This window comes from Wolffia australiana, chromosome 3 (genome assembly GCF_029677425.1).
Source record: "Wolffia australiana isolate 7733 chromosome 3, ASM2967742v1".
NCBI lineage: Eukaryota > Viridiplantae > Streptophyta > Magnoliopsida > Alismatales > Araceae > Wolffia > Wolffia australiana.
Window position 1 is genome coordinate 708,239 of NC_135837.1, and position 15,672 is coordinate 723,910.

General features: G+C 43.1%; 1 protein-coding gene across 5 annotated transcripts; it reads left to right on the forward strand.

Annotated features, from left to right (window-relative positions):
* The first annotated feature begins 1,710 nt into the window (after positions 1-1,710).
* On the forward strand, positions 1,711-15,101 carry LOC144700525 (ABC transporter G family member 39-like). 5 transcript variants are annotated; one of them, XM_078571934.1, is made up of 24 exons: positions 1,716-2,864; positions 2,930-3,050; positions 3,127-3,215; positions 3,306-3,390; positions 3,488-3,647; positions 4,826-4,902; positions 4,988-5,038; positions 5,168-5,258; positions 7,089-7,390; positions 8,326-8,607; positions 9,206-9,522; positions 10,490-10,650; positions 10,735-10,838; positions 11,085-11,247; positions 11,336-11,440; positions 11,520-11,626; positions 11,696-12,028; positions 12,125-12,415; positions 12,655-12,738; positions 12,807-12,940; positions 13,036-13,263; positions 13,640-13,811; positions 13,906-14,160; positions 14,647-15,101. In XM_078571934.1, exons 1-24 carry the CDS (start codon positions 2,527-2,529, stop codon positions 14,905-14,907), a joined length of 4,311 nt encoding a protein of 1,436 aa, XP_078428060.1. In that variant the 5' UTR covers positions 1,716-2,526; the 3' UTR covers positions 14,908-15,101. The 5 variants fall into 5 exon arrangements, with proteins under 5 accessions (XP_078428058.1, XP_078428060.1, XP_078428059.1 ...); XM_078571933.1 differs by having other exon boundaries at positions 1,717-2,864; positions 11,517-11,626; XM_078571936.1 differs by having other exon boundaries at positions 1,717-2,864; positions 11,336-11,431.
* Positions 15,102-15,672: the final 571 nt, after the last annotated feature.

Genomic DNA, 15,672 nt, shown 5'->3' on the forward strand with positions numbered 1-15,672 from the left:
ATTGCATCAAAGTCAATCCCAAACAAACATCTAAAATCTGCGGCACCAACAAGCTATACTGGAAAGCTTCTCCAGATGATCAAAGCGGATAACCCCCGCAAAGCTTTATTATACATAAGGTCAGCGTCTTCCCTGGACTAGACTCGTCAACGAGGAGGCAAATTGAAATATTACCTTGTAGAACGGTAAGAATTTAAGAAGTTAGATAGATATTCCTTGTCTCGCAAAGGCAATCCCTTGATACGTAGAATTCCCAAGTTAAGAAAGGTCTAATTTTGGCGATTATCGGGTGGATGGCCTCAATAGAAGTGTCCCCAGCTCCTAATATTTACGGAAGTGAGAAAAAAGTTTCTTCTTGCATGGTTGGGGAACCATATGAGGATTGTTGAAGATATGTGAGATTAGAGGAGTTTCAAAGGTTAAGTGCGCTTTAGAGAAGAAGCTACAAGATGGGTACACAATGATTGATGTAGGTGGCTAGAGGAGCCCGAGGTTCTTGAACGGCCCCCAATCACGGCTGTCCACGACAAGACAAGCTCCCCGGTTTGTGTTTGGAAAAAAAATGAACCACACGACGAAGATAAAATACTCCAATGATCAGAGCTGATAAGCCTGAGAATAATCATCAATTACAAGGTTAGTATATACCCGTCCTGAAATAAACATAAGGATGAGGCCCTAAGTATGATATTGTAAAGGATGTGGTAAAAAATATAGATAGGTTAGATTCGGTATTTGACAGATAGCTCATATGTAGTTAGATTGATTTATATAGACATATATTTCGATGGAATGATTGGGTGATTTAATCGTCAGAGGGTCCCAGAGAGCGGAAAAGCGCGAGACTGCGCGTGAGGATTGATTTTTTTATTCTTCATTTATTTGTTACGTAGAGACCAATTTATCAATCCAGTCTCTCTGAGGGACATGGGAGTGGAGAAGACATGACGTGTTACCCAACTGATCCCAATTTCGCGCAAGGTTGGTTTACAGATAACAAAGGAAACGGGACGGAATCCTATCCGTCATCAGTTACCTGTCTTGACCTCGGAACAAAAACTGAACGAACCCCCGTCCCGTTGGCCCCCCCGCCCTTATCTACTCCATTCTGCTATTAAACTTCTCGCTGTCCAACCCGTCTGATGGAACGGAATAAAACGGATAGCCTGTGAAGGATAGTTAAATGGTGGTCCCGTTCAGTCACGTCCCGTGTCTCATCCGTCCCCAAATCTTAGTATCGTGAACGAAGTTTAATATGGAGAGCGATATGGCCTGGACACGAGTCGAAATAACTAAAGAGAGATCGCCCTCGTTGCATCTTCCACTGATGCCACGTATTAGGACGTTTCTTTGATGCCGTCACCTGTTTAATAAAGACCCATTTCCCCATCAATAATCATTCAAGTTTCGCCAACCCTTAACATGGGGAGAGCTGCAAGTAACTCGTACCATTAATTCTAACCGTTAATTTGGCGACTTGGAACCGAACCCCTGCCGCTTTTCATTTCTTCACATCAATTTTTTGTTAGCTCACGCATCAACAGCAGATGAAAAGATAGTTGTTCTAAGAAAACAAGTCAAATTTGCAGATGAAACGAATCACTGATACAGAATAACCCCGATGAGGTGCAACGAACCCCGGGAAACGTTGATCTTTGGATCAGATTGTGCACATGAGAGAGGGTGTACGTTTAAGTTTCCTACTTCCACGCCGTGCAGATGCCGTAAACCATCTAACCTACGAAACAGGGGGGCCATTCAAGGACACCGTTAACGGAGGAAGTATCGAGACAAGACGAAAAATGTCTCCGCAAAAAGGACTTAACAGAGAGGTAGAGGGGATCTTTCCAGCATTTATTTTGCTGGACGGTTGTTGATGAAGGGAAGGCTAATTTTACAATGGCAGGGGCTGAATTAGTGTCATTTTTATCTGCTGTAGCTTCTAGCACAAAGTTGTTGAGCGCTTGATTTTGGAAGTTTTCCCGGAAAATGGGATGTAAGAGGGAAGTATCGGGGATCTTTCTTGCATTGATTTTGAGTATGGATGGAAGTTCATAGAGGGAAGGCTAAGCTTCCTAGCGTCTTCTTTATCAGCTATTTGCATTTTTGCAAATATCTTTTTGCAAAGCTTTTTGATTTGGACAATTGTCAAGCGTTTGATTTGGAGGTCTTGTCGGCAAAACGGATTTAAGAGAGAGAGATGGATCTTTCCTAAATTAATTTTCACGATGGCTGGTGGTTCGTATAGGGAAGATTAAGCTTCCTGCGACAGGTATCGCTCAATAACTGTGGCCGTGCCATCAGCTATCGCTTTTAGCACAACTGGCAAGAAGAAACGAGAGTTTTTAGCACAGTTCTTCCATCTATTTTGTCAATGCGGTGTTGTTCATGGAGGAAAGTCTAAGCTTTCTGCCCTCGAGGTTGACGTAGTGCCCTCGGAATCATCTATTGCTTTTGGCACAGTCGGTAAACGCTTGATCTTAGCAGTTAGAAAAGCAGAGAGTAGAGAAAAAAGTAAACGCCGCCATGAGCGGCGCAGAGGATATCAGATCGACGGCAACAGTGGCCTTCGGTAGCAACAGACATGGAAGTTCTGGATGGGGGAACAACAACACGAGCAAGGTCTTCTCGCGGTCTTCACGGTCCATAGAAGAGGACGAAGCCCTCAAGTGGGCAGCCATTGAAAAGTTGCCCACCTTCACCCGTGTCCGGCGAGGAATCCTCACGCTACAAGGGCAGAAGCCGAAGGAGGTAGATATTCAAAGCCTCGGCCAAGAAGAGAGGAGGCTCCTTCTCCAAAGACTAAGTCATCTCGCGGAGGACAACGAGAAATTCTTATGGAAGCTGAAGAACCGCATGGACCGGTAACATCTGGCCTCAAAGTCTTATAATTCAAGCTGAGATTCATTTGTTTTTTTCCTGGATTAAGGGTTGGGATCGAGAGCCCAACAATCGAAGTTCGTTACGAGAATCTGAGCCTTCAAACGGAGACCCATATCGGAAAAGGAGGCGTCCCAACGAATATCAAATTCTTCACCAGTCAGATAGAGGCAAGGGTTTAGCAGAGGGCAGTAATAATTCTTAAGTCATGTTTCTTTGGGTTTTGAGTTTTGAGAGCCGTTGCAGGGCTTCCTCAACTTTCTACGGGTTTGGCCCAGCCGGAAGAGGTCGATAACCATCCTCCATGATCTCAACGGAATCATCAAGCCATCCAGGTGGAATAGTAACTTCTTTAACGTTGCTCGTTGCATCCTTGGCCCACATTGAATAACGTAGAAGTACCCTAATCATGCTTCAATTGGCAGATTGACCCTTTTGCTGGGTCCACCTGGATCTGGGAAGACGAGCTTCTTACTCGCCTTGGCAGGGAAGTTGGACCCAAAGCTCAAGGTTAATCACTTGAATCCGGGTTTTCCCTCACTTGATAGTTTCTTGGGTAGACGATTAGGGTTACACGAATAATTCTATTCTGATGACTTTGTAACAGGCGAGCGGCACAGTCACTTATAATGGCCATGGAATGCACGAGTTCGTCCCCCAAAGGACGTCCGCTTACATTGGCCAGAATGATGTCCATACGGGGCAGATGACCGTCAGAGAAACTCTGCAGTTTTCAGCGAGGTGCCAAGGATCCAGGACACGTTATGGTGATCCCTCGCTCCCTCTCTCTCTCCGTCTATCTATCTCTCGGTCTTTCTACCTCTCTCTCCCCCCTTTCTCTGTCTGTCTGTCTGTCTGTCTGTCTGTCTGTCTCTCTCTCTCTCTCTCTCTCTCTCTCTCTCTCTCTCTCTCTCTCTCTCTCTCTCTCTCTCTCTCTCTCTCTCTCTCTCTCTCTCTCTCTCTCTCTCTCTCTCTCTCTCTCTCTCTCTCTCTCTCTCTCTCTCTCTCTCTCTCTCTCTCTCTCTCTCTCTCTCTCTCTCTCTCCCTCTCCCTCTCTCCCTCTCTCTCTCTCTCTCTCTCTCTCTCTCTCTCTCTCTCTCTCTCTCTCTCTCTCTCTCTCTCTCTCTCTCTCTCCCTCTCTCTCTCTCTCTCTCTCTCTCTCTCCCTCTCTCTCTCTCCCTCTCCCTCTCTCCCCCCCTCTTTATTTCTGTCTCTCTCACTCGTTCTCTCTCTGTCTCCCCCTCCCTCTTTCCTTCTGTCTCTTTCTTCTCTGTCTCTCCACCCCCCTCTTTCTTTCTCTGTCTCTCTCCTCCTCTTTCTCTCTCTGTGTCTCTCCCCCCTCTTTTTGTCTCTATCTTGGTCTCTACCTCTCTGTCTCCCCCCGCTCTCTCTTTCTGTCTGTTCTCTCTCTCTTTCTGTCTATCTCCTTCTCTCTCTGTCTCTCTCTTTTTGTCTATCTCTCTCTCTGTCTATCTCTCTCTCCCTCTCCCTCTCTCTCCCTCTCCCTCTCTCTCCCTCTCTCTCTCTCTATCTCTCTCTCCCTCTCTCTCTGTCTATCTCTCTCTCCCTCTCTCCCTCCCTCTCTCTCTCCCTCTCTTCCTCTCTCCCTCTCTCCCTCTCTCTCTGTCTATTCTCACCCTCTGTCTATCTCTCACTCTCCCTCTCACCCTCTGTTTATCTCTCTCTCTCCCTCTCTCTCTGTCTATCTCTCTCTCTCCCTCTCTCTCTGTCTATCTCTCTCTCCCTCTCTCTCTATCTAAATATCTATCTCTTTCTATCTATCTATTTGTCTCTCTTTCTGTCTATCTATGTGTCCCTCTATCTATCTATCTATCTATCTATCTATCTATCTCTCTATCTCTCGATCTATCTATCTATCAATCTATCTATTTGTCTCTCCCTCTATCTCTCTATCTATCTGGGCCTTGACTTTGGGCAACTGCAGAGATGCTCATGGAGCTGTCGCGGAGGGAGAGAGAGCAGAACGTCAAGCCAGACCCTGATATTGACCTATACATGAAGGTCAACATTTCAATAGATTTTTTAACCATAGTGGTTTTTCAATATACTCTGCCGAAGTGGGGGACCTGAACCCTGTCTTTGTCAGGCGTCGGCGCTAAAGGGACAAGAGGAAGTGATCACCGACTACATCATTAAGGTGAACATCTTCCCTTGAAACTTAACATGATTTATCTCAGATCTTACCACAAAAGTTCGATAAGACACGGATATTATTTCCCAAAAAACCAAAGTAATAATCCTAAATAATAATCCTTGTCGTTGGCAGCTTCTGGGCCTGGAGATGTGCGCAGACGCATTGATTGGAGATCAGATGGTGAGGGGCATTTCCGGAGGAGAGAGAAAGCGCGTCACCACAGGTTGACAGTTCTTCCTATATAGTATATAGATACCGGACGGATGACGGTTAGGGACAAACGGAACGGGGGTGAATGGACCATCCGTCCACTCTTCCGTCAGAGGGCTTGTCCAAGGAGTTGAACTGAAGCGATGACAGGACGGACGGATGACGAACAGAGCCAAGTAGGAAAGAACAGGAGCCTGTGTGGATTTTGGTTTTTTCCGTTCCGTTGCCCCCGGATGATTGATGACGGATTGGATTATGTCTCGTCCCCATGCTTGGATTCTATCCAAAAGACTGGATGGAACAGATGACGGAATGGACCAGGGACGGTTGTAAAAACGTTGGGGACGGCCAGATCATGCAGCAGTCATCTCATCTCTCTCAATTATCTATCTTTTTGAGAGGTACCCACAAGGGGTTTGGGAAAGTCAGAAATTCCACAGTAAAACTTTGTGTGAACTACACTCACCCCACCACATGACGGGACGGAAGGTGCAAATACATTGGTTCTATTCCCGTTGAGAGGTCAACACCGATGACTGATGACGGATAATGGACAGGCTGTCATTTATCCTTGAGACTTTAGTTTCTAGCACAAACACCTACTTTCTCTCCCTACCCGTCCAATTGACTCTCACCCCATGACACAACGGAGCCGAAGGTGCAAAGTGATTGGTTCCCTTTCTGTTGATGTCAGGACAGATGAATGATGATGGGTAATTAGACATGGTCGTTCTGTTCTTTTTGTGCAAATTTGTGGGAATTGTTCGTTCTGTTCGGTTTTCTGAACAGAACAAAAACAAATTCCAACAGAACATCACACAGACCTGTGTGCGGTTCTTTTGTTCGCTTTGTGCAAATTTTGTTTTAGTTTTGTGCCAATGTGCGAATTTGTGTGAATGTGTGAATTTTGTTCATTTTTGGAAAAAAAAGAATAGAACAAAGAACAAGGCCCTGTGCAGTTCTTTTGTGAGTTTAAAACGAACAGAACATAAAAACCATGTCTATGGGTAATGGACAGGCCGTCATCTGTCCTCGAGACTTTAGTTCCTAGCACAAACAAACACTTTCTCTCTCTACCCATCCAATTCACTCTCACCCCATGACAGAACGGAACAGAAGGTGCAAAGTCATTGGTTCCTTTCCAGTTGAGGTCAGGACGGATGACTGATGGCAGTAACGGGTGTACCGTCTTCCATCCTCAAGACTGAAGTTCCTGCCACAAACACCCTCTTTCTCTATCCATCTGTCCGACCAAAAGAGTCTCAACCATGACAGCACAGAATGGAAGGCATGAAGGCATAGGTTCTGTTCCCCATTTAGAGGTCAGGACGGATGACTGATGACGGGTAAGGGGGACCATCATTGAGACTTTAGTTCCTATCACACACACACACTTTCTCTCTCTACCTCTCCAATTGACTCTCACTCCATGACAAAACGGAACGGAAGGCCCGAATTCCCCTTCAGAGGTCAGGACAAATGACTGATGACGGGTAACACAAACAAATGACTGATGACTGATGACGGGTAACGGGCCGTCCGTCATCCATTCTCTAGACTTTAGTTTCTAACACAAACACAAGTTCTCTCTCCACCTCTCCAATTGACTCTCACCTCATGACAAAAGGGAAGAGAAGGCGCAAAGCCGTTGCTTCCCCTCCTGTTCAGAGGTCAGGACGGATGACTGATGACCGTCATCCATCCTCTAGACTTTAGTTCCCAGCACAAACACAAACACAATGGCGTTGGTTCCCTTGCCGTTCAGAGGTCCGGATGGGCCGTCGTCCGTCCACAAACACAGTTTCTCTCTCTACATATCCGATTGACTAGTTTTAATTACCAGGGGAGATGATCGTGGGGCCGGCCAGGGCGCTGTTCATGGACGAGATCTCAACGGGGCTGGACAGCTCGACGACGTTCCAGATAGTGAACGCTCTTCGACAGTCGGTGCACATTCTCAACAGCACGGCGGTCATCGCTCTCCTCCAGCCTGCGCCGGAGACGTACGCCCTCTTCGACGACATAATTCTCATCTCAGAAGGCCAAATCGTTTACCAGGGCCCTCGCGAAGCCGTCGTCGACTTCTTCGCCTCCAAGGGCTTCAAATGCCCTGACCGAAAAGGCGTCGCCGACTTCCTCCAAGAGGTAACCTTCCACACCGCCATCCACCCTTTCTTTTCTTGAATGACGATGAATATTTCTTCGTCATTCATCGTTATCTTTGTAGATGTTAACCATGCAGATTTCTCTCCACGTTAGCTGTCTTGTCAACATCTATTTGCACCGAAACCCATGTTGAATTTGGATGAAAACTTGAAACTGCATCAGCGTCATCCTTTTTTGTCTACCACGTGTGATGCTAGTCATGGTGTAAATGAGTCTGCAACTCGGAGCTTTGTCTGCAGCCAAGTCAGCGATAAGAAGCACAACTTGGACCAATAGGATTCAATTTTAAGATTATCTACGAAAAATTGAACGCACCCCTTATACTATTTATGCGATTAGGATTCAATATAATGTCACAAATAGGTAGGATTTCGTCGAGCTGTAGCCATCTTAGTTTGTTACAAAAGCTAGGATTAAGGTTTACTGCATTATACGATAGAGTTATATACATGCAACTCTTAATGGTAGATTATCTCCTATTTAGGTTTAACCCCGACCGTCTATCTTTAATCTTATCTATGTGTAATGTAACCTTATATTGAATCTTAGCCGAGAATCATATGCGGAGTACAAGGGGTGTTTGTTCAATTATAGACATTGTAGTATGTTATAACGGCTTGGATTAAGACACAACCACATTACTACTTTATGGTAATATAAAAACAAGTCTTACTGTTAGATTATCTCTTATCTCGGTCTAATCCTGACCGTCTATCTTTAATCTTATCAATGTGTAATCTTATAATGTTCAATTCTTACTAGCTAATCTTAAAGTCAAATCAAAGGGATGACGACGAGAAACGGTCCTGATTGGGTCTTCTTATCGTCATCCTCTGCTTTTTATAATGATGGAAATCTCGTCATTGTCAAGCATAGTACTGCCTAAGACGAATGACTGGGACGATCTTGAGCAGGTGACGTCAAGGAAAGATCAAGAACAGTACTGGGCGAGGCAAGACGAGGCGTACCGCTTCGTATCAATCAAGGAATTCGCGGAGGGCTTCGATAGCTTCCACGTAGGCCGCCAACTGAAGGAGGAGCTGCGGACGCCGTTCGATCGAGAAAGAAGTCACCCTTCCGCGCTCTCAACCTCCACGTACGGTGTATCGAAGATCGAACTCCTTAAAGCGTGCGCTTCTGCGGAATTACTTTTAATGCGACGAAATTGGTTCGTCTACGTCTTCAAACTGTTGCAGGTGAGGCCATGACTTTGCGGTTGTTTATGTAAATATCTTTCTTAGATAAATTGTTATCTAATTTTTGTGTCCCAATATTTGATAGTTCTGTGAATACTGATAAGATATCGCACCCCATTTGTTGATTTCTTTTTTATGGTGTTTTGTTTTTTAAATTAGATTAAACTATTTTTTTTAAAACTGTTCTTTGTCAGGGATGTTTTTTTTATGGGTTGCATTGTTAGTAGATTAGGTTCAACCAACGTAATGCAAGAGAATTAACAAAGAACTATTTTCATTGTTAGAGATTTCTTTTTATGGGTTTTTTATTTTTGAAAGATCAAAGTTTAACCACAACAAACCGAGGAGTCATGAGGGAACTCACTTCTTTAGTAGGGAATAGGGATTTTTTATGTGGGAATTTTAGTTTAACCGGATTAAATTAACAAAAAAAATCAACACTCGCAAAAAGGGCGAGTATTAGAAAATAACTATGCTCTTTGTCACGGATTTCTTTAACAGACATTATTATTATTTTAAACAGATTCAAGAAATAAAGAGAAATAGATGTTCCAAGGTTTTGCGATGAGATGTTTGACTTGTTGGTTAAAACCCGCAGCTTATGTTCGTTGCGTTGGTGATAATGACTCTGTTTCTTCGGACGAATATGCCGAGGAGAAACATAGAAGACGGGGGTATTTTTCTGGGAGTGCTCTACATTGCACTCATGACCCACATGTACAATGGCTATGCGGAGCTTGCAATGAGCCTCATGAGGCTGCCCGTCTTCTATAAACAGAGGGACTTTCGCTTCTATCCAGCGTGGGCATACGCGTTGCCTGCATGGATTCTTCGCATCCCCGTCTCACTCGTTGAATGCGCTCTTTGGACAGGTCTCACTTACTACGTCATCGGCCTCGACCCAAACATACAAAGGTCGGATATGTGAACATAGACGTGCATCTATATCTCCTATATTTCTATCGTAGTACGTTACTGTGATTGTTGATTTGGTCAGCTTTCTTCTAGAGTCTTCTAGATTATTCCGCTTTACAATCTCTGTCGGATACGTATTTTGGACTCCTTCAGGCAAGATCCCTAACGGTGATCTTCTGTAAGTGTATATCCATTTCTATCTCTGTCTCTATCTCTATCTCTATCTCTATCTCTGTCTCTGTCTCTATCTCAGTCTCTATCTCCGTCTCTATCTCTGTCTCTATCTCCATCTCTATCTCTGTCTCTATCTCAGTCTCTATCTCTGTCTCTATCTCTGTCTCTATCTCTGTCTCTATCTCTATCTCTGTCTCTATCTCCATCTCTATCTCTGTCTCTATCCATATATCTGTCTCTATATCTATTTCGTTGTGGTAAGAGGTTCTAGTGAGCATTGGGTACATCAAAATTCTTCCGGAGTCTCCTAGTTTTATTATGGATTCGAGTTGACTCGTTTAAATACATCTACTCACTTAAACTCTTTGTCGAATACATACTTTGGACTCCTTCAAGCTATACGGTTATCTCCTTCTCTGTCTCTATCTCTATGGTAATAGGTTATTGTGAGTGTTGACTTCTCAAATTTCTTCTTGAGTCTTCCAGAAATTTTAGGATTCTTCTGGACTCTTCTAAATTCTTCGACTTTTATAATTTTTTAGAATCTTCGTCAGATGCATGTTTTGGACTCCAAGTCAAAATCCTTAACAGCTATTTATTTCTCTGTAAATATAAGTGGGTGCTGTCTTGGTCAACTTTCTTCTAGGGTATGTTAGAAATGCTCTACATTTTTCTTCACTCTTTTTAGAGTCTTCTAGACTCTACTAGAATCTTCCGCACTGCTTTATACTCTATTTCTTTGTCAATATAGAAAGCATTATAAACATGATCCAGAATACCTTCCTTCATGCAGGATGTTTAGACACTATGTGCTGCTGGTATTGCTTAGTCAGATGGCGTTTGCACTCTTCCGGCTGATTGCCGCTTTGGGAAGAAACATGGTGATCGCCAGCACGTTTGGAAACATGGCTCAGCTCGTGCTCGTAGTTCTCGGGGGTTTCATCATCTCCAGAGGTGACTCCCCCTCTCATAAAAGAGTGATAAACCTCGGTAAAAAAATAACCTGGTTTCGCATTTATTTACTCTCTTTTTGCGCAGAGGATATAAAAAGCTGGTGGATTTGGGTATACTGGGCGTCACCTATGATGTACGCACAGAACGCCATCGTTGTAAACGAGTTCTTAGGACACAGCTGGAGTCAAGTGAGTCATAGCTGGCCTTAATCCAACCGTTATCTTCAAAATATACTTTTGAACATCAGAAAGAAAATTTGTGTAATCTTGTCTGAACAGAAGAGTATGATTTAGGTGTAGATTTGCATGGTTCGCTTATTTGCCTAAAAATGTTCTAATCTGGCAAAAGAAAGAAGATAATCATTAAAGAATATCTTATGGTTCTGCTATAAACTTCACGACAATGTCGAATCATACTTTGCTCTTTATTTTCAGGTTGTCGACCTCCTAGTGACGAAGGAGACTCTAGGTGTTCTGGTGCTGAAAACGAGAGGTTTCTTCTACCATGCATCCTGGTATTGGATTGGCGTGGGTGCTATGATCGGCTACATTTGCCTCTTTAATATTTTGTTTATGCTGGCCCTGGATTATCTTGATCGTAAGGACAAGCTCCTCAATTCTTCATTTTCCTTTTATTTCTAGCCGGAGGGTTAACTCATTTTTTTTCCGGCTTATATTTGTTGCAGCTTTCCAGGAGAGTCAGATACTCTCTGAGGAGACGTTAAGAGAGAAAGAGTTCAACAGGACCGGAGCTCATCAAGAGCTGTCATCCATTTCCAACGGTCTGCAGCGTATGAACTCTTTATAAGTCATAAAAGCAGCTCTTGAACTCTATAATGATAATCCTTGTCTTAAATTGATGAACAGCAGAATCAGGAAAACGAGATGAATCCAAATCCAGGAGAGGGATGGTTCTACCTTTCACTCCCTATTCCATCGTCTTTGAAAGTATCAAGTACTCCGTGGACATGCCGCCAGTGAGTTTAAACACTTGCCCAAGATATTTCCAAGGTCCGAATATATCAGATGAAGCTTCGCTTTTGTAGGAAATGAAGGCCGAGGGGGTGATAGAAGGCAGGCTTCTCTTGCTCAACGATCTGAATGGCACGTTCAGGCCGGGCGTTCTCACGGCGCTGATGGGCGTTAGCGGAGCGGGGAAGACGACGCTGTTGGACGTCCTTGCTGGGAGAAAGACGGGGGGATACATCGAAGGAAACATCAAAATCTCCGGTTATCCTAAAAAACAGGAGACTTTTGCCAGAATTTCTGGCTACTGCGAGCAGAACGATATACACTCGCCTCATGTCACGGTCTACGAGTCTCTCCTCTTTTCTGCGTGGCTTAGGCTCCCATCTGACGTTAACGCAGAAACTAGAAAGGTTAGCCGACTGAGTACTTTTATGATATGAAAATTTCCCAAACTAATGTCTCAGTCTAAGAATTGTTATCGTTTTTTTTAACTTTCTTACTGGCAGATGTTTATAGAGGAGGTGATGGAGCTGGTGGAGTTGACCTTCCTAAGAGGGGCCATAGTGGGGCTGCCAGCGGTGAATGGGCTGTCCACGGAGCAGAGGAAGAGGCTGACCATTGCTGTTGAGCTTGTGGCCAACCCTTCTATTATCTTCATGGACGAACCCACTTCTGGGCTCGACGCGAGGGCCGCAGCTATAGTTATGCGAACAGTCAGGAATACTGTGGACACCGGCAGGACTGTCGTTTGCACCATCCATCAGCCTGGAATTGACATTTTTGAGGCCTTTGACGAGGTTACAACATCCATTTTTTCTTTTTCTAGTTTTTTTTTTTCTATTGTTTTCTATTTATTTTTTTTATCTTTATTTGTTTTTATTTATCCTTTTAATATATTTATTCGTTTCCTTTTTTCTTTTTTTTTCTTTTTTCCTCTTTTCCTGTTTTTGTCAACGATCTACTGAATATTTTTTATTGTCGCCCAATAACATTGTCTTTTACTTACTGTCTGACCTTGCTTAATTTTGGGCTGCAGCTATTCCTCATGAAGAGAGGGGGAGAGGAGATATACGTGGGTCCAGTGGGACACCAGTCCAGCCAGCTCATCCGCTACTTCGAGGTCTGTATTTAAACCTAATGCTTCATTGTCATTTGAATGCCAACTCACAGAGTCAAGTGTAAACTTAGGGGATCAACGGGATCAAGAAGATACCAAAAGGATATAATCCTGCTACATGGATGCTGGAGATCAGCGCCAGCGAGCAGGAGGAGTCTCTTGGAATTAACTTCACCGAGATCTACAAGAATTCGGAGTTATTCAGGTAAAACTGTTCGTTAAATTCTGAACATGGGTAACATTAATGATCCTTAATGATCATTCATAAATTCTGCATTTATACGTTCATGATCTTCGCAGGACGAACTTAGGCTTGGTAAGAAATCTGAGTCAACCGGCCCCGGGGGCTAAAGATATCTACTTTCACACGCAGCACTCTCAGCCTTTCTTTACCCAATGCATTGCTTGCTTCTGGAAGCAAAATAAATCGTATTGGAGGAACACACATTACTCCGCCATAAGGATTTTATTCACCTTGATCTCTGCTTTGCTGTTTGGGACAATATTCTGGGATCTTGGTCAAAGAAGGTATCCACAGTTCCCAAAACTCTGTCGTTAGATATATCTTAGCCAAGGTCAAGCAGGAAGGGAACAAAGTCTACGTAGGATTTTGCATTGATCGTTACTTTTGCACGCGTCTTTGTATATATTTATAAATCATACATATATACATGCATACACGTTTTTCTAAAGATGCACTGATACTTCAAACGTAATGAGACGGCTTCAACTGACAGATATATACATCCATCCATCCATTAATGATTTTAGCATCCAATCTATCAAAAACAAGAAAAGGGTCAAATGGAAGCGCTGAATGATTTTTTTGTCGATATAATTTTTTGACGATTGAACTGGTTTTACGATTGACACCATTTCACATACTGATGTTTCCTTATGGTAGATCTACAAGCCAAGACCTTTTCAATGCTTTGGGTGCTCTCTATGCTTCTGTGTTGTTCATTGGAATACAGAATTCTTTGATGGTTCAGCCGGTGGTCGACATAGAACGAACAGTGTTTTACAGAGAGAAAGCCGCCGGGTTGTACTCTGCGATGCCTTACGCCTTTGGACAGGTAACTTAATCAAACCTTCGCTTGGTGAGCTCATCCTTTGCTAAGACCTTCATTCTTCCTTCTTTTAAGTTAACCATTCATTCACCATCTCCAGGTAGGCATCGAGATACCTTACGTCATGTTCCAAACCCTCTTGTGTGGGGTTGTTGTCTACGCCATGATCAATTTCCATTGGACTGTGACCAAGTTCTTCTGGTTCATCTTCTTCTTTTTCACCTCCAACCTGTACTTCACGTTATATGGAATGATGGCAGTGGCCTTAACTCCCAACAGCCACATCTCAACCATCGTCGCCGCCGCTTTCTACAACCTTTGGAACTCTTTCAGCGGTTTTGTCATTCCAAGAAATGTGAGTGCTTTAAACTTGGTCACGAAGTAAACTTAACTATCATCTAGTATTGAATTGATTAGGATGAATCAGTTAAGTCAGGGGATATAGAGAACATACCCGAGTCCATAGGAGTGGATAGATCTTGATGGGTAGTCTTTTGAGTCAACAGGTTGGAACATGTTTAAACTCTTATGAGTAACGGGGGTTCTCACCTTTCCTAAGTCATCCCATCGTTTTAATTATAAGAGATTTAGCTTCTACTCATAATTGAAATTTGTAGATCTAATTCAACTTAACTGAATCAATTTTGGGTATTTGTATGAGAGCTTATAATCTATAAGAATACATATTATTGTCCACTATTGAAATTAAAAGTCTAAACAGATCCACCTGCAACAGTCAGAGGTTCATCAGTTAAGTTTGTCGGTAGGTTCTCTGAGTCTTCTAAACCTTCACAAGTGCTTGGCTCTATCGATGTACTCAGTTTGATTGCTGATGTTGCAGCGAATGCCAGTGTGGTGGAGATGGTACTTCTGGGCATGTCCAGTATCCTGGACTCTGTACGGGTTGATTGCCTCTCAGTTTGGCAGATATGAAGACGTCATGGAGGACACTGGGGAGACCGTGAAGGAGTTTTTAAGGAGGTATTTTGGATACCAAGAAGACTTTGTGGGTACTGCCGCTGCCGTATCTGTTGGCTTCTGCATTCTTTTCACATTTGTCTTTGCATTCGGCATTAAAATGTTTAACTTCCAGAAGAGGTAGTGGGAGGACAGAACCTGCCTAAACAACCTCTCCATAAGCAAATTTTCAGGTACACCGCTCTAGCCAAAATGAAAAATTCTTACTCTGTAATCATTCAGTTGGTCGACGAAAGGGTCAGTCAGCGGTTTAACCTTCATTTTTTAATTGTAATAACGATAACCCCTTTTATGATGCTACGTCAAAAATTTACTAAAGATGTGTTAGCTCCAATGCCAAAACCCATTTCTTGTTTTTTGAGAGTCGCTGTGAATTAATTCTGGTGGTGAGAAATGTAACAAAAATGCCATCGACGAGTAATGGCCATTGATGAAGGTTGACTATTCCATTAGATCCTGTCCAACGTGTTACAACTACCTGCTTATTTCATTCGGATTTTATTTCTATAAAGTAAAAGCTAGCATTTGGGTAACTTGATTACAAAGAATTTTAAGGAATGATATGTTCAATTGATATAATCATGTCCGCCCACCGTAATTTAACTATTGCCAAAAGTTATTTCCATTCAACCCGGAGAACTGGTAATCCCAAGCCTGCGGAAAATTGTCTTGCCATTGAACATAAGTACTTTCAAATTTTCATATTTTACAGTATATAAAAATTATTGAGTTTATATTTTACGTGATGGATGGCTGCACGCAAAGCTTATTTTTTAGGCCTTTAAATTTTATTTTTAATAGGAGTGTGGAAAGAAAAAGAAATCGCCACGATAAGTACTATAAATCACTATTGGAGATTTAGGGGATTCATTAGTATGAGCTTAAATAA

Bases quoted from the DNA above. Each gene is read 5' to 3' on its own strand.
- LOC144700525 (XM_078571932.1), top strand. From the start codon at position 2,527: ATGAGCGGCGCAGAGGATATCAGATCGACGGCAACAGTGGCCTTCGGT. The intron at 2,865-2,929 runs GTAACATCTGGC...TCCTGGATTAAG, and splicing joins CTGAAGAACCGCATGGACCG to GGTTGGGATCGAGAGCCCAA. The intron at 11,441-11,516 runs GTATGAACTCTT...ATTGATGAACAG, and splicing joins CATTTCCAACGGTCTGCAGC to CAGAATCAGGAAAACGAGAT.